The sequence below is a fragment of the Chinchilla lanigera genome, unplaced genomic scaffold (assembly GCF_000276665.1).
Source record: "Chinchilla lanigera isolate Chin_1 unplaced genomic scaffold, ChiLan1.0 scaffold00122, whole genome shotgun sequence".
NCBI classification, from domain to species: domain Eukaryota; kingdom Metazoa; phylum Chordata; class Mammalia; order Rodentia; family Chinchillidae; genus Chinchilla; species Chinchilla lanigera.
The window spans coordinates 719,516-745,232 of NW_004955523.1; the positions used below are offsets into that span (position 1 = coordinate 719,516).

Sequence of the window (25,717 nt, forward strand, 5' to 3'; positions counted from 1 at the left end):
TACCCTTTGATTTTCCATTCTACTCTGATTTTAATAATAATGTAAGTTTAAGAAAAAATTTAAAATTTTGTTTATTTAGTGGTACTAGATAGTGGACCTAGGAATTCAGATATGCTAGGCAAGCCCTCTACCACTGAGCCATGTCTCTGGACCTTTTACCTTTTACCTATTATTTTTTTTTCCTTTTTTCTCTGTTTGGTACCTTACTTGCTCATTTCCTTGCATTGAAGTTATTGGTTCTATCAATTTCCTAAAGCAGGCAATGCTACGTTTGTCCTCTAGGGTCACGACAATCTATAGCTTCTGAAAACTGGCAGAGGTTACTTCTGAAGCTGCCGACTCTTCTCCGCAGTAAGTCGAAGAGCACACACACAAAGCCGTGGCTTCACGGCCCGTGACTCACAGGCGACCACCACTCCGCTCTCCTGGCAGTACGGATACTGAAAAGGTTAAGTACAACTGAAGCGGAGCAGCTGCCAGAGCACAGAAGTCTCCGCTCACTCTGAAGGAGAAAACATATTCTGGAAGTTTTGGTTTTGACAAAAAAAAAAAAAAAAGGCACGAGTACTTTTAGTAAGTAGTAAATGCGTCTGTGTACAAAGAGTAATTGTATTTGACTATTTTTGATGTACTTTCACCCAACGTAATGAAGGCCGCTGAGCAGCAGCAGGGTACAGAAATGCACTGTAGGCTAGCATGCAATCCAAAAGCTTATTAAACACTACAGACCGCATAAGTTATTCAGCAAAACGAATGGTACAGTCAATATTGACTTGTTAATGAGCCCGAAAGTCTCTTAGGCTTAAATATCCAGAATTTCAAGGATGAAAAAAGTACAGAGACTTATCAACATTCTCATAAAAGTCATCTTCAGTACCATAATACCTGGTTGTAGAACCGAAGTGACACACCTGGACTGCTAGTAAGCACTAGCTCTACTCACACAGTACTGGCTTGGTTTTTCTCCGGCACTGGGAATGGAACTCACGACCTCGCGCTTGCCAGGCAGGCGCTGTGCCGCTGAGCTACGTCCCCAGCCCCACACAGCAATGAATGTAGATCATAAACTAAAGGATATTCATCTGTGGCCTGAAAGAGAACACTTCAAATGTCAGCATCTTCCATGAGCAATCTACAAGTTGCTGAGCTGGCTTACGCAGTGGAATGGCATTTGAGGAGGAAGGCTCTCCCCTATGTTCTTTCGTATTAGAAGATGACTTTTTTTTTCAAATAAAAATAGGAATCCTCTGTGCTGAAGAATGACGCTTGGGTTCTGGCCATCCGTGCTGGGCTGCACCCGGCACCGCCCACAGAGCGTATGTTCTCTGTGGGCAGCCATGCTTCCCAGCGGTGAGCACGCTGCAAGAAGCCGAGGACCTGATAGGCACGAAGGCCGCACGCCAGAGGGCTGAGCGCCTCCACGGACCACAGCCCACTCTGCGACCCTGACTTAAAACCAGCAACTTCGAGTTCAAAGTAAAGCAGTAAGCTCAAGTTACATGGAACACACCAGCTCTGTTCACCAGGACAAAGCCAGATCAGGGGAAAAAAATCAAAATAATATAGTACGAAGAGGTGGGAAAAAGCAGAAGAGAGCAACAGGGGTTCTGAGAGAAAACCCCTCAAAATTAAAAAAATAATTAAAATAAGAAACATATTACAGACCAGATGTGCTCCATGGAACTGACGAATATTTGAACTTGGTCTTTAAGACACTAAAAGAAATCAGCATATTAAACAAAGGTGAGTATTTGGAGTGCCACTGAACCTTGCGTTTGACGTGCTTCAGAACTGTGCAGCTATATAGTATTCAGTGAGAACAAGGTTTGGGATCCTCAGCTAGCATGTAATCAGGACACACCATATTTAAAAGCTGTAAAAATAAAACTAAGAACACAAGAGAAAAGGGCCCATGCCGTATAGCCCATGAATCTCACTGGCTTTATCGTGAAAGTTTATTGTTTTAATCCTAGTACAATCAGCTACTGGTTACATACAGTAAAAAACAAAAGCAGCCACAAAGCGATGATGATAGAGATAGTCTGTGACACTGTACAGTGGAGGAAACAGTCTCTGTTGGAGTCCTCCAGTGAGCCCCCACCTGGCTTCAGCGGTTAAGCTAGTATTCCCTCCCTCCCAAAGTAGTTAGAAAGAAAAATTAATGTCTTGCTTGGGTACAGCAAGACCTAATACCTCCTGGGGACACTGGAGAACTTTTAAAAAACTAAAGCAGTAGAAACAAAACAAAACTGAAACGTGAAGGCGAGGTGACACACAAAGAAGCTCCACAGGCCTCGGCTTCAGATCACCTCAAGCGAACCACCTGGAAAGAAAAGAAGTGGCTGTCACAGCGGGGAAGAACAGGCAGGAAGCTCAGCAGCCCTCACAGCACACGAGTCCTCTCCTTCCCACATGCATAGAATCCAAGCCTTGTCCATCTTCTATTTCTATAAGTGAGCCAGGTTCTAGGAAACTGCTTACTTTTCTAATACTTATTATTGTAAATGTTAGCAACTACTACATTTGAAAACTAGAAAACTATTTCAAAACTAGAAAACAACATTTTTTAGCAAAGCATGCTGTCTTCTTTATCTTAAAACCTTTAAAGTAATGACAGAGTAAGCTATTTATATGATCAGACAGTCTTACCTCAGAAGAATAATGACTCCATTCAAAAACTAGTCTCATATATATTTGGTTCGATTGAGAGCTTTTTCAGCAAGGTGTCCGCTTTCATCTGTGATCTTCTCCCAATCAGTCTGTCCAACCACAAAACCTATGGCCCTTTTCCTGTCTGCGTCCTTCTTTTCTTCCAGATCTGCCCATCTCACCTAGAGAGAACAGAGAATTAGACTAGGTTGTAGGGAGAAAAGAAAATAAATAAAAGGAAGACCCCCTTCCACCTCTGGGTCAATTAAGCGGCAGGATGACACATTTGAAACTACAACTTTAAAAGAAAAATTAACCTGAAAGAACCAAAGAAAGCCATATTCAAACACTGAGAACATTAATAAAAAAGAAACACTAAGAAATGATGTGTACAGATAAAGAAATGATGTTCAATTCTTAAAGAAATTCTAAACGAGACCCCCCCCCAACAGACTGTCAGAAGTTAAAAAGTTTGACAGCATTGCAGTGTAAAAAATAGAAAAATAAGCATCTTCTTACATAGGGCAAACAATCAGTATAACCTTTTTAGAAAACAGTCTTATAGAGTCTGCCAGAATGGTAAATTATATTCTATGACCTTGCAGCTTTAATGCAAAAAATTCACCCTTGAGATAAGTTTGCAAAAACAATTCAAAATAAACCTTTATGACTTTCACTGTAGTATTTGTATTAACAATAAAATGGAAACTGGACAGGCATCCATCAACAAGGGACTAGGTAAATGTATGCCCAAACAGTGGCGTACTAAATAGTCCTTTAAAAAGAACGTAAGTCTATACATGCTATTAGAAAGATCAAGATGAACTAGCAGAAAAAAGTTGTGCGGAACAGTATACAGTACAGCTCAGTGGTACAGCACTTGCCTAACATGCGCAAGGCCTTGGCTTCAATCCTCAGGAACCACCCCCACTACCAAACACACACACAAAGTATATATATATAAAAATCTATCACTTTTATTGAATTCAGTATCTACGTGGAAAACCAACCCCAGGTCCTTGCTTCATTCTGCTCCTTTTCACAGTAAAACTTCCTGAAAATGTTGTCTACATCTGCTGTCCAGTTCTTTGTCGCCTATTCATTCTTCAATGTGCTCCACACTGGCTTTCACCTCATCTCTTTAAGAAAACTGCAGTCATCAGTGACCTCCACGTTGCCAAAACTAATGGTCATTTCTTGCTCCCAATTTACTTGTCTTCTCTGCATCATTTACAAATTGCCTATTTTTTTCTTTGCTCTTTCTGAACTTTTACATTCTGGGGCCCTACATCCTATTTTCTACTTATGCTCTCTCCTTTGGCTAGATTATTTAGTCTCTTGGACACTCCACATACATCCACTAGGAAGTCCTGTAGATTCTCTCCTATATCCTACTCTGTACCTCTTTTGCCCTATGATAAAAATCCCACAAATGGCTATGTCCAAATCCTTTAGGGGTGACAGCATCCTAGCTGTGTGAGGTTCTGGTCTCCATTTTTATTATTTATTTATTTATCTACTTATTTATTTATTTATCTGTGGTACTGGGGATCGAACTCACGACCTTGTGCTTGCCAGGCAGGCGCTTAAGCCATCGAGCTATATCCCCAGCCGTCCATTTTTAAAGTTAGTTTTCTATTTTGATCTAAAACTTGTAAGGAATGATTTTTTTAAAATGTGTAAAACAGGGCCGGGGACATAGCTCAGTGGCACAATGCCTGCCAGGTAAGCACAAGATCCTGAGTTCTATTTCTGGCACACAAAAAAAACAAAAACAAAAAAAACCAACAACAAAAAATATCAGTGTAAAACAATAAGGTATAAACTAAATTCCCCGAAAATAGCACTCATACGATTATTCACCTATATTTTTCCAAAACCAGATGCGTAAGCGGGCCCGTCATCTTTGGTAATTACTCACAAAGTCACTCACCCTCTTCTTCCCAGGCTCAGAAGCACGCGTTTCATAATCATCAGGGAGCTGGAGATAGTCCTCCATCCTGCTGGCAATCGCCTCCCAGTCACGTTTCCGTTTAGTGCCAGTCCTCAAGCCATCCAGCTTGTCTGAGAGACAAACACAGAGCCGAAGCATTAAGGAAGAAGGTAAACTGGCACGAAATACACAAACAAGGGAAAGGAAGGCTGGAGTACTTTCAGAGGGCACATCGGCATTTCTGAGTGCAGTATCCTGTGCAGATCCAGACTATCTTCAGGACTGAGAGAATACCAAGTTCTGTGCGATTTCCATTGTGTGGTGTTCTGAAGGACAGTCGTTACACTGCACTACGATGCTGACTTAAGTACCAAATATGGGCACAGCGAGAAAAGGCATTTGTCTCCTAGTTTCCTTGCCTTCTGAATTTCCCCAAATCACCTTTCAGCTGTCTCGTTCTAAAGGAAAATAGTTTTTTTCCCCCCTAAAGACAATTACTTTTCTTCTTCAACACAAAATTAATTCCACTCATTTGATCTGCAATCACGTGTGACTGTGTGTCGGATGGAAAGCAGGCAGTACCAAGAACTTCATGAACCAAATTAATGCTTAAGCAGGTTTTCGATGAACAGTTTGCTAGGGTCTGGGCTGCTGTGAGAGTATTCACCATGAGTCAATGTTTACACGTAAGATGACGTTGCGTGAGCGCCTCTTTATCTGGATATAGCATGAAACAATACTGAGCATGCTGAGGTTAAGGACTCGCCAGCCAAAGTACCCAAATCTGGTATTTTGCTCTGAACCTTGAACTTGAGAGGGTCTGTTCTCCCAACTGTAATCAAGTAAATGAAGAGGGACTGCACATTCAGAAATTATGAGATATGAAGTTAGGTGTCTTAAAGAAGAACACACAATAAAAATGTGTTGTTGTATTTTATTGGTTGTTAATATTAATTTTGAATACTACATGTGGAATATTATGAATTATACAATTTTTAGCTACAGAAGCATTATACTTTTGAATAATCCCAAGTTATACAAACACTATTCCTAAAGCAGACCGATCAAGGGAAGCCTTGACTCAGGAACACAATGTAACCACACTTTGCTGAACTCCACACAGGACGAAGAGTGCAAATAATAGAAATCTTTAAGGCACCAAGTAGAAGGGGACTTGATATGGAAAGTGCAATGGAATCAGTGGCAAGGAGGAGGTGAGTTTTATAATTCAAGTATCATAAGCTTCACACACAACCAACTGTACAAGTTTTGAAAACCTGAAAGATTTTTGCGTAACTGGAAAAGCTTTTAGTTCCAAAACATCTCTCCCATAAAAGCAATTATCATTGCAAAATCAGTAGTAAGGCAAGCGATGACACTTTACAAAACTCAAAATTTTATCTTGTTTTGACAAAATTTTCACAGGGATGAATTCCACAGAAACAGTCTTCTATCTCTTTTGTAAACCACATACTGTACCAACGGCTCTCTATAAGCCACGTTACACACGATCTGAAAGAAGCGGTGCCTTGACCGTACAGGGACACAGGCTATGGCATTGAAAAGCCAACAGGTCCCATAAGCAATAAAACTGGTCTCAGTTCAGCAGTGTGCAGTATCACCAGAAGAGCAGGAAGCTCCAGCACTGAGGGTTAAGTAACAAATCTGAATGGATTTCCAAACTTAATACATCAACTCTGACATTAACACACTTAAAGGAAAAATTTCACACTTCAATTCCAAGAATAGAGCATGGCCAGGCAGCGATGTACAAGGGCAGTCTGAAAACTGCAAGAATATTTTTTCACACGCTGGGTATATGACAGCAGTTACATACCAGGTGGTTCTCTATTTGCAACTCGGAAGTCCAGAAGAGTACGTATTTCTAGTTTGAGCACCCTCGTTTGCAATATTTAAAGTGTTACTGTGCAAGCACGTCTCAAGTTCTTGCTTGGGACTGAAGGAAAGCTCACAGCTCTTTCCCATGGCACACTGGAAACCCAAACGCACACGTAGATGGCACAAGGTGAGGGAAAAGGGGTCTGGGGCATTAATTACAGAGGAAGTCTGGTGTCCAATACATTCACACTAATGATTTTCAGAGGTCTGAGTTTCAAAAGATGAAGTTTTAAGATGAAGATGAAGCTTTAAGTCCAACTTGGTAGGTCACAGAATTTCACATCTTTAAAATAATATATATTATTATAGCACAACAGAAAAAAAACCCTTTAGGTACATCTGTGTATTTCTTAAATGTAAACAGAATTTCTGAAAATCTGTTCAAGGTGAACATACAAGGGCTGTGTATCTGTACAAACAATAATTACAATCTAACTGAAGAGACAGGTCTGTCTGATGTGCAGAAGACCAATATACAGCAACTCGTAAGTACAGACAAATGACACTGAGATGAGAAGGGCAGAAGTACTTCATACGAAGAAACCTACGTTAGGATGGTAACAGTCTCAAAAGCTCTACTTCTTATAGTTCAAGAAACTAAAATTATGTAACTTCAGCGCTGAACCCCAGCAACTGACGTAGCATGCAGTACCCACCCTCGCAGTGGAGGTCTACACCCCAGCTGGGAAGGAGCGGTCGCAATGACTAAAGATGGGCTACAGGCAGCTCCAAAAACGTGGTGATGCCCGTGCCAGATGCGGTTCAGACCTGTTCTGAACGCCTCGAAAATTATGCTGTGTCCAACTTAACACTCAGACACAGGCCTAAACCGTACACTGAACACAGATCAAGAATCTGCAGTGGAGCTCTAGCCAACTGCTTGTAAGATTAATTGAGCATTTTCTTACTGACAGACTCACTTGTGAATCAAAACTCCTCAGTCCCAGATTTGGCTCCTCTTCTGAATACTCTGGCAGTGTGACTCGGCCAAAGTTTAATATGTTCCCACCCAGCATAATCACGTTATCAAGAGAGACCTAAGAATGCTGGTAGAGTACTCAGAAAAAGAAATTGTACCTGGTAGTCAATAAATTAAATTTGTTATGATAAGGAAAAGTAATAGGTTAATTCGCAGATGAAGATTCTCATAAATTAGAGAAAAAAACTTCCAGTTGGTTCAATGGACCAATCTCAAAAAAGTGAGCACTGTTAAGAAAGTTCACCCTCCATTTGTCTTCCTTCGTGGCTGTATCAGCTCTCAAGATACTGTCCGTATACTGTGTATGGTGCAAAATTCAAGTCCTGACACAAAACACCACTGTCAAACTTACTAAAAACAAGCAAAAGCTCAACTGCTAACATAGAAGTATTTTCTTGATTTATTACTAGATCTTCAGTACTTCTAATTGAAAGATTTATGGAAGAATGCCATCTCTGCATTGTCTTTAAAATGGACTGAATTTGTATAATACGTATTTTCTGAGAAGTGGTAGACAAGCCAGACTTTTTCCAGAAATTAATATCAATATCAACATCTTATTTTCTTGAATAGTCATCATAACTAAATTCCAGTTTCTTTTTTTCTTGGAAACTGGACGGGAAGCAGAAAATGAATGGACTGGGGTCCAGAATGCACATTACATAATACCTCTGACGAATATCTGCTTAGCTATAATGTTTATCACTTTTGCAATCGCCTTGTCTATTTTTATTTATGGTCTCTTTGCCCCAAAGGACGATCACTATTTAGAGAAAGAAAAAAAGAAATTACAGTCTTACAGGCTATTTGAAAAGTACAGAGCTTTAAACAGAAATAATCTAATGTCAAAATAAGCAGAACTAAAGCAGTTTTATTTTTAAAAAGTAATCTGTGGTTATTATTCTCCTACATATTAATTGTATGTATGCATGTACTTTTTATTTTATTTTAGCATTTGGTTTTTGGAGACAGGGTGTTGCTATGTAGTCAAGGCTGGCCTTGAACTCCCTAAGTAGCTCAGGCAGGCCTCCAACTCATGGTGATCCTCCTGCCTCAGTCTCCTAAGTGCTGAGATTACAGGTGTGTGCCATCACATCTGGCTTTGAATTGTACTTAAAGACACAAGTGCTTACAGTCTAGGGAAGAAGATAGTTGGTTATTAAGATTTCCCACAGAGGGACGATATAATTTTTTTTGTTTTTTTGAGACACAGTCTCACTTCATAGTCCATGCCAAACTCAAAACTCGTTGCCCGGTCTGGTCTCAAACTTGTGATCCTCCTGCTTCACCCTCCCGAGTGCTGGGACCACAGGAATACAACACTACGTGTGGCTCACCACATATACTTTTCACTTGACATACACTAAACAAATCTGAAGACTTCAGGCAAAATGCAAGGCATAAACCACGCAATTTGTGTGTAAAATGCACTCTCCTTTGATGTCAGCAACACAATGTGTCCCAAGTAATGAGGCAGCTAAACTAATGAGGGACTAAACTCGCTCTACGAATTTCAGATGTTTAGACGGTTACTTCAGTTTTGGAGTAGCAGCATGATACCAGGAAGAGAAACACAGAAACTGACAGTTTCAAACACCAGTCAGGCCTTTGTACATCAAAAGGTCCCTAATCATGTTTTCTTAGGTTTTTATTGATACACCTTAATCAAGATGTTAAGCTGTTCAAGTGAAGTAAAAAACTTGAAAACATTTTACAGTATCACCATGAAATACTGTAGGAATCCATTCAATACACACATTTTTGCTTGATGAAAAGCTTCACATTAAGCAACTACAACATTTGATTTAGACAATCATTTTAACGGGTTAATCTTCTAAAGTGGCACTAAAGACAACTTGAAGGAAATTTTAAGAAATTTCATAAAACACCCTCCTCAAAAACCTAAATTACATATCTACTTCACTCTACCCAAAATCTTTATAAGAAAAATATCTTTTATCTATTTAAAAAAATCTTTAATATGTATAACTATTATCCAAAGTATTCACAAACAGGATCAACTTTGGACTGCAGTTAAATACTCCTTAAAAAAAGAAATGGCACCAGCATTTGTATTTCTGATTAATATAAAAATATGAATGTTAGAAATGACAGTATTTTGCTTACCAAATATTTTCATTTATTCTAAATGGTAATGAAATCAGTTCTTTTAAAATACTCTTCTTTTCATTCTGTCACAAGACATAACTAAACCAAAAGCTAGTGAAACAGACTGGAGGGCATCAGGTAGGCCAAAATTTCTGGTGTAGGCAATACTTCTGAGAAATTTGTTCTTCTTAAAGCAGAAAGCTCTATGACCATTACCATCAGGTATCACATAGAAAAACAGGAAAAAGGAAATACCCACCTAGCTTTGCCTCAGATGTGTCCATCTCCCATTTGCTTTTCGGAATGTAACCCTAAATCGTACACAGAGAGAAGCTCGAAGGGTTAGAAAGAGACACATACATGCATAACACTTTTGAACTGGAAAAGCATTAAAACTGGGAATGGATTCAGTTTCCACTCACTAATTATAAGTATATCCTTAGGGAAAACACAATCTTATTGCTGATGAAACTAAGGACCAAATTCACCACCTTGACTGCACAGATTTCACAGCTGTCACTTCAGGACAGTATCATGAAGGCGCTTTGAGGCAGCTACAGTACAGGACTCACAACTGTAGTCTGAACAACAGCTGGATAGCAATTATGGTAAGAATGTACGGATAGTTACTGTGCCAGTATTAATATCATTTAGAGGTCAGAGAATTTACAATACTAGCTATGTTACTTTTTAAATACCATTGTTATTCTTATGTGATTGTAGCCATGAGGTTCAAAATGTGCTCTTTAAGACAATTACTTGATATTGAGTGCTATTTTAAGTAACTGAAGGAAAAAAGAACTAGTATCACTGAACCCAACTGCCCAATTATGAAGTTCAAATTCACTTAAAAATGACTCAATCCATGTACCAGGTAGATCTTACAAAAGCTAATTTTATTGAATCAATTTCAAAGCATTTCTCTTTTATCAGTTGTATATGAGATTATTATTCCTGATGTCTTTTAAAATTATGTTCCACTATATGAGAAACCAGAGATCTCCACAGGCAGTTTAACATCTTAGCTTTCATAAGATAAATGAGCAGTTTATTTCAAATTCCCAAAACATCTTCCAGTTTCCCAATGTGCCTATTAAACTACGTAGTAATCCCTTCCATTTACTCACTGAGCAAGTATATGCTTTTTCCATGAGATTTATCATGATTCCCCCTTTCCTTTATTTAGATTCTGTTTTCTATGAGACCCTACCACACAGAACGCTTAATACTAGGACCCAGTAAACAGAACAGATACATCAAAGGTGTCAGCATCTTTTTTTAAAAGCATCTTTCACGAATCATTGTAGCTGTACTACCGAGAATGTCTGAGTTGACAGAACAGACTGACACACAGCTAAGTCAGAAAGCACACTGAAGATACCATTACAAAAGCTTCCATGGAAGAGTTTACTTGAGTATCATCGTTACTCCAGGAAACCTACGGGGTTTACACGTTCTAGTCTTTGAGTCAGAATCAGTAATTCACTTTCAACTTGGTAATAAATCAGGTTATAAAATTATATCATTTTTCCATGTACATTTTTAGGACCAATACGAAGCTATGCTGAAATGATGACACTAAAAGAACTGAAGACACTTGTATAAGTGACAACTCGAAAGTCATAAACATTGCTGGAATATTCATAAACTCTAAATCATATCTGCTAGGTTCACTGAAGCAGTAAAGAAGGCAAACTGTCACACCGATGATCCCACAAAAAGGGTTCTCTTAACCAAGAAACGTTTAGATTTCTCCCAGTTGTATTAACAGTAAAGAATAGAAAATGCAGTTTAGTGAAAATTCTGTTAAAAGGGTCTGAATGACATGGTACTTGCTCTTAACCCATTGGTTAATATTCTCCAAGAAACTTTTACTCTTGGGATAGACACCAAAGGTAGAAGGCTTGGAGTCTGTTCTTCGAATGAATTAAGAGAAGTTTTAGACTATAAAGATGAGCAAATAAGTGTATTAATTTTCCCCTGCTGAAGCCATCCGTTCCTCCTTAAAACTTTATCATCTTCCCATTGCTTAAGGTAGTAATACACCTGGAAATAAAAGAGACAGTCCAGCAGGGTAAAATTCTAAGGCTTCCTTGTTGTATCACTGATGTAAAAATAGAGCATTAGCATACTTCACTTTAAAAAGTAATTGTACATTCAATTAAAAACCTCCAAGTTTTGACCTACACCTAAGTCAGTGAGATGTTGTGAACCGTACCCTGAAATAAAATCTCCACAAAAGATGGAGTTTCAGAAAGCTAATACATAACACTGCAGACTTCTCACAGGGTTACCTTCTCACACACGCTGCAAGTAGCTAGAGGTTAACTGTATTCCAGAACAGCGTGGACCTGTAAGTGAATTACCTACTACATTTTAGATTACTCGTGTCAAAATACAAACTTCAGAAAATTAAACTTCGTTTAAAAAATAAAAAAGAAACATACTGAGACTCAAATGCCATTAACTTTAAAGCTTACTTTTTAATCCACATTTAAAATCTAGGAATGCAGGGGTGACATCAGCTCTATATAAACACAGTTTCTATTCAGAGTTCTCTGTATCACACATGGAACCATTTCTGGAGGACTCTGTATACTCTAGGGGGTCGGAATCAAGGTTCTCGATTTGTACATTTCCAGAGGACTATGAGAAGCGACTTTAGCAGGAACTGAAGTATTAAATAAACCAAATATTCTGGATTTTAACAGTTACACTATCCCAAACATCGCTAATTTGTGTACCTCATCAGCAAACACTGCAGTCATCGTAACTCTTTAGGTCGCATTTTCTTGAAGGACAGCAAGAGGCAAACACTTCTACAGAGGTGTGACCAGAAGCATTTACAGGGGGTACACAGGAACTTTGAACTCACAATACGCTCCTAATCAGCCTAAGCAAAGCCCACTGCCTATGCAGTCAAGTAACTTCCCCCATCATTTAACAGGATAAAATGCAGGAGGACAAACTCAGCAGCCAGTGGCGAGCCGTCTGTCTCCTCGTTCAGAAAGTTCTTCTGCCTCAGTTGGCAGGAACTCAAAATTTTGAGATTTGTAGCAAGAAGAGACAATTATATATATGTTGAGTAGGTTGTACCACGTATCTGCTGGAATGTAAGAATTTTCTTTCGTATGTAACTGATTCTCTTTAAAAACATACTCCTCTAAAACCACCCGCAAGTGTAAGTTCCTTCGTACTCTGTTTAACATTCCAGGGTTTCTCTGATTTAGAGAAAAATAAAAAGCATCCAGAAGTTTCCTCAGATGACTATGATATTTTTCACCATTATAATGTGTATATTAACAATAGCAATCTGACCACAGATCTCAACATAAACCCTAGTTAAGAATTCTAACAAAAAGACACTTTGTTCAAAGTGGTTGGTCTGTCTCCTACCAGTTCGCTTTCCTCTTCCTCTGCATCTTTCTTTTCTTCCTTCTGTTCTTCAATATTTGCATCAAAGTCTTCCATCTCTACCTACAATATGCCAATGATCATTTTTTAAAATGATGAAGTTAACATTTAGGAAAATGTTGAATCATTAAGATCTGGAAGGATTACTGTTGCCCAGAGCAAGAAATCAGACTCACTGTTATACATAGTTTGTACTTACTTATTTCTTTTTATGTACTACATAATTTTTTAACATCCTAATTTTGAAACAGAACTGATAGAAAACATGACATTCTATCCTTTAGTTTTCCTGGGATATCCATATTTTTAACTCTGTATTAAGTATAATGCTTTAGTCTAAGTAGATGGTTACTTATTTTGAATGCTTTTATGGATTTCCAGGATTGCTCTTTAAAATCTTTAACCAGTATTTTTCTAATCATGTAGAACATACAGGTGACTCAAATGTTAAACTGTAAGAAAAGGTCTAGTGAAAAATGTAGGGTGATAGTAGTTTAGCCCACAGTGGTAGCAATACAAGTAAGAGGACATGGATTAGAGGAATACTTATGTAAAACTGATAAAACTTGTAACTGACTACGTAGGGGAAGGACAGGGTTGAATGTTTGTTAAAGAGTAATGTTGGTAAGGAGTCCAAGATAACTCCCAGATTACTGGTTTTACCAATCGCATGACTGGTGGTTCTAATAAAAAAAAAAAAAAAATACTAGAAGAGAAAAAGGTTTGGAGGCATTACATTTTGGTAGGTCAAGTTTGAAGTACACTAAGATAATAAATTCTTTTTTTGGGGGTAGAGAATTTAGAAAATAACAGTAAAAGAATTATAAAAATCACCTACAATTCCTCCACTAAAAATGTTACTTTTTAAGACAGTGATATTATCCACTTGAGTCTCTGTAACTTAATCCATACTACCAGAAAGGTTATACAATCTGCAAAGTAAAAACAAAGCCAAGGACAGAGACTGGAAGTGGCTCTTTTAAGATCTAGGAAGCAGGAAAAGCTGGTAAAGACAGCTGGAAAGGTATGGTCGGGGAGAAGGAAAGCCAGAAGAATGTGGACTCACAAAAGCCTAGAGAAAAATGTTTTATCTTGCTAAGGAGGCGTGCATGGGCAACTGTGTCACGTGTGGTGGCAACATTAAGCGATACTTTTTCCCGTCAGGGAAATCACTGGCGGGTCTCTCGAGGACGGCAGAGGCAGAAGCCAGAGGAAGTGGGCTAAGGAGCGGCGTGAGGGTTAACGGCACGTGGAAACACCGTGACAATGCTGATGCAGGTTCTCTCAGGAAGAGGTCAAATCAAACGAAAGCACACAGTGACTAAAATTGAAAATCTCTCCTTTTTTTATAATAAAGATTTTCTTCCACCAAATTAATAACTGACTCCAGCAAGTAAGTGAAAATGTGTTGGGGAACAGGGTATTAACAATTCCAAAGAATCTCCCTACAGATTAAGGGAGAAAGGTGGAAGAACAACTTGATAGTTATACCTTAGCCAAGTGACCAATGTCTAAGAGACAACAAAGAGATAAATGGATATATCACACGGATCCTCATGTAATGCACTGAGCATGCGGTGTCACTCACGTACACTTCTGCTAATGTTTTAACTAAATCTCAGCATATGGAAATAGACAAACTCCAGTTGAGGAGGATTTTAAAAAACAACTGGCATATACTTTTCAAAACTGCTTTGTTTTTCGTGACAAGTCTGGTTGAGAAATTGCTTCCTATATTAACAAGTTGGATCCTGAATGTGAAAAACGGATGAAAAGCACATTATAGAGACAGCTGGTGAAATGTGAATATGGACTTGTTAGATAATTAAGAAATTTAATTCAGAAAATTTATATTATTTAATAAAGTATTTTATCAATGTTAAATTTCTTCATCTTGATATTTAATTGGTGTTATAAGACACTGTCCTTGTGCCTAGAAGATATCTACTAAAATATTTAGGGGTAATGTGTTATGAGGTCTGCAACTTCACTCTCAAATGGTTCCACAATAACAGTGCCAAGGTTAACATTAACAATAAATATGTAACACACATGTACCTAGCGGGGTACAGTGACACACACCTATAATTCCAGCTACCTGGGATACTGAGGCAGGAGGACTCCTAAGTTTGAGCCAACTCTCACTAGCAATCTCGTGAGACTCTGCATCCAAATAAAAACGGGTGGGGAGTCCCCGGGCTCAATCCCTGCACCACCCTCTCCCGGCCACACAGACTGTGCCGGGGCCAAAGGCGCACATTCACCTCTTCAATCGCAGCGTCCTGCAGTAAGGAACGAATGTCCAGACGCATCATGTGCCGAGGTGCCGTTTCCCAGTGATCAGCCATCTACGGAGAGATTCAGGAGGCCAAGTTACTGCTGTAATCCACTCAAACAAAGACCAGCTATGGATCTCAGATAAAATGTAACACTATGAAGTCTAACAGGCCAGTCCTGGAAGAGCTAGGAGACCCCCTTCACTTGTATCAGTGGAGAAGAAACACTTATAAGAGCAGGACGAAAAGATACTCGGAAAGAAAACTGGGTAAATAAGAAAGAGCTCCCAGACAACAGCACTGACACTGAGGAAATCGCGTTGAGGGTGCTTTACCACTCCACGGTTCTGGAGAATCACCTTGTTTATTTCTTTAAGCTTTCTGCCGTGAATATTTCTCCTGCCACACGTCTGGTTGTCTGCACTCATTTCAGCCAGGTACACCTACACAACCACAAATAACAATCAGACAAGGAGACACACACCTTGTGGGCTGCGTTAAAGGTCTTGGTAAGCGTATACCTCAAACCCCTTGGTTTTTGCTGCACTCCAAAACTGGTCGAAGTGTCTGACTCTGTCATTGATGGCATCCAGGATGATGAAGGGGAAGAAGCCGTCGTCCAGGGTCTTCTTGAAAGTCTTGAACATGCTAGTGCGGTAGGTCTCCTCCATCTCAGCCTCATACTCATACTCCATTACCTGAGGGCACCCCACAGAAATCTGGAGTTGGTCACAGCAAGGAAGCGTCTTACACCCTTTCCCTGGTTAGCCTGAGTACCAAAGTTTTTGTGTTCAGAAAAAAATTTTCTTTTTCAAAAAAGCTACCTCAAGCCAGGAGTGGTGGCATATGACTGTAACCTCAATGAACAGGAGCCTGAGGGAGGAAGGTCATGAGCTTAAGGTTAGCCTGCACTACAACCAAAAAATTCATCTCTCTCTCAGCATGTTCTCCTGTTTTTGTTTTTCTGTGGGGGACAGTGTCTCACTATGTAGCCCAGGCTGGCCTCAAACTCACAGTGATCCTCCTGCTCAGCCTCCTGAGTGCTAGAATTACAGGTGTGTGCCACCATGCCCAAACAAGTTTTCCCTTAAATATTGCTAATGAATCAAATTCAGTATATAACTTAAGGAAAATACCGTACCTTCTTTTTCACTTTCTTTCCAGAATCTGGATCCTTTTCTTCCTTTTCTACTTCAGTGATGAAGTAATCATCCAGGCTTAAAACTCTGGGTGCAGGTCCTCCAAATTCTACCTCCTTATCCTAAGAGTCAAGTAGTTAAAAGAGTTTAAAGAGTTTAGAAAGAAAAAAAAAAAAAAGAAAGAAACCTGTGATATCAGTATGATACGAGTATTCATACTGAAGTTTCTTCTTGTGGCTAACATAATTTTCTCATAGTTTCAAATCAAACAGAGGGGAAAATATTTGCCTACACAGAACACAATCTTATACTGGACAACTTCTACCGTGGATCTACAGTCTACTAAAATCAATCAAATGGATCAGATACCTATATCAATAAACAACACTCACTAATACAAGAGAGTTATGTTTCCGGTTTTCCCATACTCACACGAATAAGCTTTGCAACGTGTGTCTTTCCACTGCCAGGCAACCCTCTCATTATAACAACGATCTGAAACAGTGAAGAAAAAAATCACTCAACAGAGTTTTTGCAATGAGATTTTGTTAACAATGAACTATTCTTCAGAAGAAACCATGTGACTGCCTATGAAACAAACTTAGTAAATCTGAAAGGACAGAAATAATACAAAGTATTTTATTTAATCACAATGGATAAAATAAAAAAGAGAAAAACAGAGAAATTCACAAATATGTGGAAATTAAACAACACATTCCTAAATAACCAATGAGTCAAAGAAATCAAAACAAAATTCAGACCATTTCTGAGGTTAATGAAAATAAAGACACAACATACCGAAGTTCAAGAGGTGAGGCTAAAAGAGTTCTTAAAATTTATACCTATTCATGGCTACATTAAAGAATAAGAAAGCTAGCTGGGTGTGGTGGCAGAGGCCTCTAATCCCAGCATTAGAGAGACTAAGGCAGGAGGACTGCTGCCAGCTGGAGGCCAGCCTGAACTACCCGAGACCCTGTCTAACATCAAAAAAGCGGGCCGGGGACATTGCTCAGTGGCACAAGTGCCTGCCCGGCAGGCACAAGGCCCTGAGTTTGATTCCTGGTACCAAATACATACATACATACACACATACATACATCTAAAGAAACAAAAGGAAATGAGATTAGAACAGAAATTCATAAAATAGAGAATTTAAAAAACAGAAAGATCAGTAAAATGTGTTCTGGTTTGGATATAACTTGAAAGTGTTTTTCAGTGGTCCATAGCTGGAGGTCTGGTTTCCAATGTGGCAGTACTAAAGCGGCGGGATCTTTAAGAGATAAGGCCTCATGGGAAGTAATTAGGTCACGGGGGTGCAAGGTGTTCTTCTGAAAGCAAACCTGAGCGTCTCTCTGGCTTCCTGGCTTGCGTGTGATCTCTCCCTTTACACACTTCCCACCATGACACCACCCACTATGCTGTGATACAGCCAGAAGGCCCTTAGCATAGCCAAGCAGATGCTGGTGCTATGCTCATAAAATTCCAGAACTGTGTGTTCAGTAAACCGCTTTTGCTTATTGTAAGTACATAGGCTCAGGTATTTTGCTCTACAACACAAAACAGACTATAAACACTAAAAGCTAGTTATTTGAAGATTAATAAAATTGGCTTTTTTACCTCAGCTCAGATAAGAGAGAAGAGAATAGAGGGGACAAGACAGGAGGAGAGAAGAAGACTCAAATCAGTAGAATCAGAAATCGAACAGGGAACTGGGCAAGGTGGCAACCCACAGACTGGCGAAGGGTGCGGGGGCTGAGGCAGGAGGATCACCATGAGTTAGAGGCCAGCCTGGGCTACATAGTGAGTTCAAGGGCAGCCTGAACTTAGTAGTGGGACCCTGTCTCAAAAAATAAACAACAAACAAAAACAAAATAAAAAATGAGATGTTAGTACCAACCTGAAAGAAACTTGTAATACTGCATATCATAAAGGGTATATAAAAACAACTCTACGCCAATAAATGAAATGACTTTGAGGAAACGGCAAAACTGAGGAAAGGCCCACACTGCCAAAACTGAGTCAAGAAGAAAGAACCAATCCGCACAGACTTACGATGACCAGAGGCTGGCCTGGCAATAGAACAACATTCAAAGAGAAAGGCCCAGACCCCAATGGTTTCATTGCTGAATTTCACCAAACATTTAAAAAATTAAAAATTTCTTCATAAAATGCTCCAAAAATAGAAGGAAGAACTTATTTCATAAGGTCAGTGCTTCCCGACACCAAAACCAGACAAAGGCATCCTAAGAAAACTAGTTGTTTACCATGAATATGGATGTAGTCAGTAGTCAATGACATACCAGCACACTCAATCCAGCAACATACAAAAATAAAGGGTACATCTTGACCAAGTGTGACTTCCCAGAAATAAAAGTTAAAAAAAAATTTTTTTTTGAGACAGATCTCTGTAATTCAAGTTGGCTTTCAACTCACTATGTAGCCCAGGCTGGCCTCAAACTTGTCGTAATCCTCCTGCTTCAGCTTCCTGAGGGCTGGGATTACAGGTGTGTGCCACTGTACCTCGCTCAAAAGTTTTCAAATTTTATCAATAAACTAAAAAAATGAAAGTCATACGCATAATCAGCTCTTTTTTTGGGGCGACAGGAATTGAACTCAGGACCTTGTGCTTGCCGGGCAGGCGCTGTACTGCTGAGCTACATCACCGGCCCCATAATCATCTTAATTGACATTTAAAAGGCATCCAACAAAGCCCAACATCCTTTCATGATAAAAACCTTCAATAAACTAAGAACAGAAGGAAATTTCCTCAAGCTGATAAAGTCCACCGCCAACATCGTACTTAAGAGTGAAAGACCGGATGTCTACTCTTGTCACGGCCACTCAACACTGTACTGGAGATTTCAGCCAGGACAGTCAGACCAAAGAAAGAAATAAAGGGTATTTAGCTTAAGGAAGAAGTAAAACTACATTTGCTGATGGCATGATCTTATACACAGAAAATCCTAGGATTCCATCAAAACTGAAATTGATGGATTCAGCAATGTTGCAGAATATATGATGAATACACTTGCAAGCCAATTATATTAAAAAAATTTAACAAAATCAAATGTGAGTGGATGAAACAATCCAATCAAAAGGTAGACACTGGGTGTGTGTGTGGGGGTTTCCAGTTCAGTGGTAGTGTTTTCCTAACATGTGCAAGGCCTTAGGTTTGATCCCCAGTGCTAAAAAAAAAGAGACTGTCAGATGGCATTAAAAAAATCTATGTCTCTGTAGGAATCACTTTGTATTTAAAGATGAAAACAAAGAACGAAAGTAAAGAGATGATAAAAGGTATACAGTAGTGTGACCTTACTCACTTAGGGTATATTCCAGGACCTCCAGCAGATGTCTGATATCACAGATACCACCAGTCCTACAGTAAGCACTGCTGTCTATGATAGCTAATCCAATAAAGACAACAGCTACTAAGATAACTACTAGTGGACAGTGTATATGATGTGGACATGCTAGACAAAAATGTTTCCCTTCTTGGGCAGATCAGAGCAGGTTAGTGCAAGATTTCATTACATGACTAAGAACAGCACATGATTTTAACATGATGAGCTGTTTATTTCTGAATTTTCCATTTAGTATTTTAGGATCACTATTGATCTTGAGTAACTAAAGCTGCAAAAAGTAAATCTACAGTAAAGAGTGGATTACTGTATCATGCAAATAGTAACCACAAGCTATACCTTAATACTGGACACAAAAAGACCATAAATAATGATCTATTAACTCTAGATATGAAATTTGTAACTATAAATTGATTCCTGGTACCAAAAAAAAATATCTGGCTGAAATCTCTGGTACTATTCAAATAAATATAAGACAGTTTTAGACAACATAAAACAAATTTAAAAGAATGTATACATCTGGAAGTCACTAGTAAATTATGCCTAACTATCAAGTCTCCTAATTTTCTCTTGTTGTTCCACATACTATGTACTTTCTCTCTCTTCACAATGCAATTAATTGGGGTCTCATGAATTAGTTTTTAAAGTTCTCAACATTTTTTGATGCAAAATTTTGCTCTAACTTCATTATTGTATAGGGTAAATACTTTATGAGATTATATGGTGATTTAGTGATAGTAAGATGCCTTGAATCTGATATTTCTATGTCGTAGAAGAATAGGGAATATTTATTATATTAAAAAGATCTCTTAGCATCTTTGGATTTACAAGAAAATGAGTTACCCTCATAGGATTCACCTATGGGCTAGTCAGTTGTAGCTCAATAGCAGACTGCTTGGCTAGCATGTATAAAGCTTGAGTTCAGTATCTTGAACCGTAAAAAAAAAAAAAGACTCACTCTCTCAGGTCTGCTGTCTCGGCCGGGTGGTTTCAAGATGTCATCCACGTTCTTTGACTCCGGCTTCTTCTCCACCCGGGGAGCCGGAGGGGGCTGGTGGCTCAGTGAGGGCGCTGCCAGGGGAATTCGCTCCTCTGGATAAGTTCTTCGTTCTCCTGGGTTTCCAGCAGTTGGATAAAGTTACTACTCACATAGTCACTAATTTTCAAAGTTAACTCTCAGCTCTCAACCTAATCATAATTCAGACTAAGTGTAATGATTTGAGGGCCACTTTTAAATTACAGAAAGTAATTAATGGATAAATAAATAAGAGAAAGTTTAATATAAATCTACTAAGATTGAGAAACTAAAAGATTTAGATATATTACAGGGAAACAACGTCCACAAAATACTAAATTCATTAACAAGATACAGGCTGGGCGTGGTGGCACATGCCTGCAATCCCAGCACTCAGGAGGCTGAGGCAGGAGGATCACTGTGAGTTTGAGACCAGCCTCGGCTATAAAGTGAGCTCAAAGCCAGTCTGAACTGCATAGCAAGATCCTGTCTCAAAAAGATAAAAAACAAAACAAACAAACCAGGGGCTGGGGATTTAGCTCAGCGGCAAAGCGCCTGCCTGGCAAGCGCAAGGTCGTGAGTTCAGTTCCCGGTACCGGAGAAAAACCAAAACCAAAACAAAACAAAACAAAACAAACAAACCAAAAAACCAAAAAAAAAAAAAAAAACCCAAGATACAGAAGAATGCTTTACTAAGCAATTCCAAGCATGACTTTAATTTTATAATTTCTGCTTTATAGTTTTAAAAACAAGAGTCATTAACCACAAAAGCTTAATCTTACAGGTATGAATTTCTAGTTTATGTGTAACTTATAGCAGTAAATATCATGTCCAAAACAGAGATCTTATATTTTATCTACTCAATGAAATGTCACAGAGCCAGTAACAAGTTTACGCACAGTGCAATGTATATGGTGCAATTATCAATTATAACAAGGACAACGAAGAAAATGGGTTTAGACCTGAGGCTGTAGCTCAGTGGTGCAGTGCACAGTGCTGGCCTCGTATGTGTGAGGCTCTGGGTTTGACTACAGCACTGGAAGAAAAAGTAAAACTGACCTGCATTTATACTTTAATTACAATTTCATAAATACGCATGCAAAGAGAGAATGAAAGGAAAACACACAAAATTACAATAGCTATAGTACAGTGGTCAGTGGGATTGTAAGTGACTGTTTCAAAATTTCGTTAATATAAAAATGATTTGTTTTATTTCATTAATTATTATTATTTTTTTTTTTTTGGTCTTTTTGAGACAGAGTTTCACTATGCAATTCAGGATGGCTTGAACACACTTTGTAGCCCAGGCTGCCCTTGAACTCACAGTGATTTCCCTGCCTCAGCCTCCCAAGTGCTGGGATTACAGGCATGCATTACCATGCCCCGTCTATCCTTTTTTTTGAGACAGGGTCTTGCTCTGTAGTTCAAGCTGGCCTAGAACTTGTACCAATCCTCCTGCCTCAGCCTTCAGAGTGCTGGGATTACGGGTGTGTGTCACCACACCCAGCCTTATATTGCCATTCTTGATAGAATGCTGTCCATTTGAGACATTCTCAACTATATTTTACTTAGAAAGTTTAAATCCATAATTACACGCAAGCCCTCTCCAACTGTGTACATTCTCAATATCCCTATGATAAGCAGATACAGCTCTACCTCCAAACATGGATGGGCCTTCGTAGGCTGGTCGGTCAGACTTCCTGTCATAGGATGGCCTATCAAATCCCCCTCTTCTGGACGAGGAATGGTCTTTTTTGTCTCGGTATGACTGAGTCCTAGAAAGTGTAACAGGAAGTACTTTTAAGTAAAAAATACCTGAAGGTCTACTTATAATGCTACACCATTATCTGTTCAATTCTCTCTAGGAGGAGTTACTCTACATAACTAATATTTATATTTTGCTTTTTCATTTAAATCTGCCTTATATAAGCACGTTTAAAAATCTCATAAATTGTAAAAATAAATTGCTTGCCTATAATTAATGATTATACTTTACTGACAATACCATTTCCATTCTTCTCCCATTAAATTATCTGGAATTCAAGCTGGCAAAACTCACGTACTACTTTCCTGAAAACTGACCCGGAATTGGTCTTCCTTCTCTAAATTACACACACACACACACACACACACACACACAATATGTCATTTGCTAAATTTACTTTAGATACACCAAATTTTGGTGAACTTAAAACATATTAATTTTCACACTTAGCAAAGATATTTTCCAAACCATACCTATCATCCCGGGGCCGGCGATCTCTGTCAAATCGATCCCGGTCATAGTCAATCACACGATCCCGGTCTCGATCTCTATGGGTCTCCCGATCTCTTTTAAAATCTCGATCAAAATAAGGTTCACGGTCTCTGTCTCTATCATAGCGATCACGCTGGCCTGCATGATCTACAAAAAACAATTAATACAAAATAAGAAGTATATGCTTTTGTGGATATAAAGCAGAAAAATACAGATATGATTTTAGAACTACTATAAAATGTTGACCTAAATTCAATTTAAGAATCTTCTATCTTAAGAGAAGGCCGAGATAATCTTACTAAAAAAACAAAAAAACAAAACCAATCAAGTCCTAATTAACACCTACATTAGGTTTAAAAATGTTAATCTCTGGGAATCCTACCTGTTTCAAAAGTTGACCTTTCAGGTAGTGGATCTGGACGCAGGGTTATTCTTTCTCCATAGGGTATCTGTTCAACTTTATTAGTGGATATATCTGTTTAAAAAAAAAAAGAAGATAAAATCCTGTAAGAGTGAGCTAGTTCATTCCTATGAAATCCCAAATACAAGTTCACCCTTATTACTGACCTCGGCCATGGCCATAATCAACAGTCTGCTGCACTGGAGGTGGTTTGGACATCGGCGGCATACCCATAGGCATTGGGCCAGGAGGGGGAAGGGAAGAGTGGACAGGGGGAGGTGGTAATACTGGGGCAGGCGGGATTGTTGCAGTTTCCGACTTAAATTCAGAATTCAGTCCTTGTTCATCATTTGTATCCCAGAGTCCATAAAAAGAGTCTTCATCCCAGCGCTCCTGCTCCACAGCTGAAGTCTGTGGCTTTATCACTGGAGGAGGAGGAGGAGGTGGGGGAGGAGGAGGTGGTGGTGGTGGTATTGGCACAGGTGGCCTGGCCATAGGGACAGATGATCTTGCTGGTGGAGCAGAGGGTCTGACAAGTGAACCTGGTGGTTTACCCATAGGAGGGGGCGGTCTGTAGGACCCTGGAGGCTAGAGAATAGAATAAATGACTTAGTAACGGGCATTTCATCATGTTGTCACAGATCAGTGGAGAAATTAAAATAAAAACTTAATAAACTAGATACTTTAAAAATTTACAACTTTGAACTTTAAAAGACACATGAGAAAAATGACATGACAAGCCAAAGAGGTAGAAAATCTATGTAAATCTCATATCTAAGAAAGAATTGAACACAGAACATATAAAACTCATAAGACATTTAAAAAAAAGTGTATAAAGGCAAAAAGATCTGAACAACGAGTGTGGTGGCTCACGCCTGTAATCCCACCACTCAGGAGGCTGAGGCAGGAGGATCATTGAAAGTTCAAGACCAGCCTGGGCTACAAAATGAGCTCAAGGCCAGCCTGAACTGCACAGTGAGACCCCATTTCAAAAACACACACACACACACAAAAAAAAAAAATCTGAAGAGATATTTCTCCAAAGAAGATATGCAAATGACTCAGACATACATGAAATGATGCTCAGCACGTCATTAGGAACGTGCTGATTAAAGCCACAATGAGACAGCCTTCATACTCACTGGAGTGATTATAATTAACAAAACAGAAGCAGTGAGGGCAAGCGTGTGGAGAAAGAGGGCAGGAATGTAAAATGGCGCTACTACTTTGAAAATGGCTGGCCAGCTTCTCAAAAAGTCAAACTTACATATGACCTAAGAATTGTTCTCCTAGGTATCTATTCAAGAAAAATTAAAACATATCCACCCAAAGGTCTGCACACAAATACTCATGGTAACCTTAACCATCAACCCAAATGTCTATTACCTGGTGAATGGATGAACGTAATTGGTACGTTCGTATAACGGATGTTATTCAGCAGTGAAAACGAAGCACTAATTCATGCTAGTACATGGATGAATCTTGAAAACATTAGTTAAATGAAAGAAGCCAGACATTAACAACCATATACTGTTTGATTCAATTTATATAAAATGCTCAAAAAGGCAAAGCGTTGCCTCAGACTGGGAGTCAAGAAAATAATCAAAGGGGCTGGGGATTTAGCTCAGCGGCACAGCGCCTGCCCGGCAAGTGCAAGGTGGTAAGTTCGATCCCCGGTACCGGAAAAAAAAGAAAAGAGAAGAAAAGAATCAAGATACCACACACACACACACACACACACACACGCGCGCGCGCGCGCGCGCACACAACATACCACAGTCTCTCTTACTTCTCTTTAACCTACTTAGTTTCAAATGTTCCAGGCCCAACCCAAACCTAAACTTCTGCAGGTGGGGTCAGCCCATCGATTTAAAACAAACACAGAAGCCCAGGAAAGGGCGTGGGGGAGAAGATGGGCAAAGGACAGAAAGAGGATGAACAACAGGTAAAGGGTACAGCTGCACAGGAGGACCAACTTCCGATGTTCCGTAGTACAATGGGGTAATTACAGGTGACAACTATTAATCTGGTATTTCAAAATAGCTAGCAGAGAGGGTTTCTGAATGTTCCCAACTGACGTGCTAGCAATGCCAATCACTCTGATGTAATCATTGTATGAATGTACTGAAATGTCACTATGCTCTGTCAATAAGTAAAATTACTGTGTCATTTTAAAATAAAAACACATGAAATGTAAAAAACCTCCATGAATAATTCTGAGGTGCACGCCTTGATTAAGAACTTCAGGGGGCTGGGGGTTTAGCTCAGTGGCACAGCGCCTGCCTGGC

At 39.2% G+C, this 25,717-nt stretch overlaps 1 protein-coding gene across 1 annotated transcript in view; it reads right to left on the minus strand.

Annotated features, from left to right (window-relative positions):
- Window positions 1-1,931: 1,931 nt before the first annotated feature.
- The window catches only part of Ylpm1 (YLP motif containing 1), a gene marked incomplete at its 5' end in the record, with an annotated part of 62,651 nt that continues 38,865 nt past the window's right edge, over window positions 1,932-25,717 (minus strand). Inside the window, 15 exon segments of the mRNA XM_013507171.1 lie at window positions 1,932-2,323; window positions 2,650-2,831; window positions 4,583-4,713; window positions 9,829-9,880; window positions 12,966-13,046; window positions 15,248-15,331; window positions 15,619-15,702; window positions 15,781-15,957; window positions 16,401-16,520; window positions 16,831-16,893; window positions 20,716-20,870; window positions 22,429-22,547; window positions 23,011-23,176; window positions 23,412-23,504; window positions 23,597-24,017. Of these exon segments, the coding sequence (XP_013362625.1) occupies window positions 2,685-2,831; window positions 4,583-4,713; window positions 9,829-9,880; window positions 12,966-13,046; window positions 15,248-15,331; window positions 15,619-15,702; window positions 15,781-15,957; window positions 16,401-16,520; window positions 16,831-16,893; window positions 20,716-20,870; window positions 22,429-22,547; window positions 23,011-23,176; window positions 23,412-23,504; window positions 23,597-24,017 (1,893 nt within the window).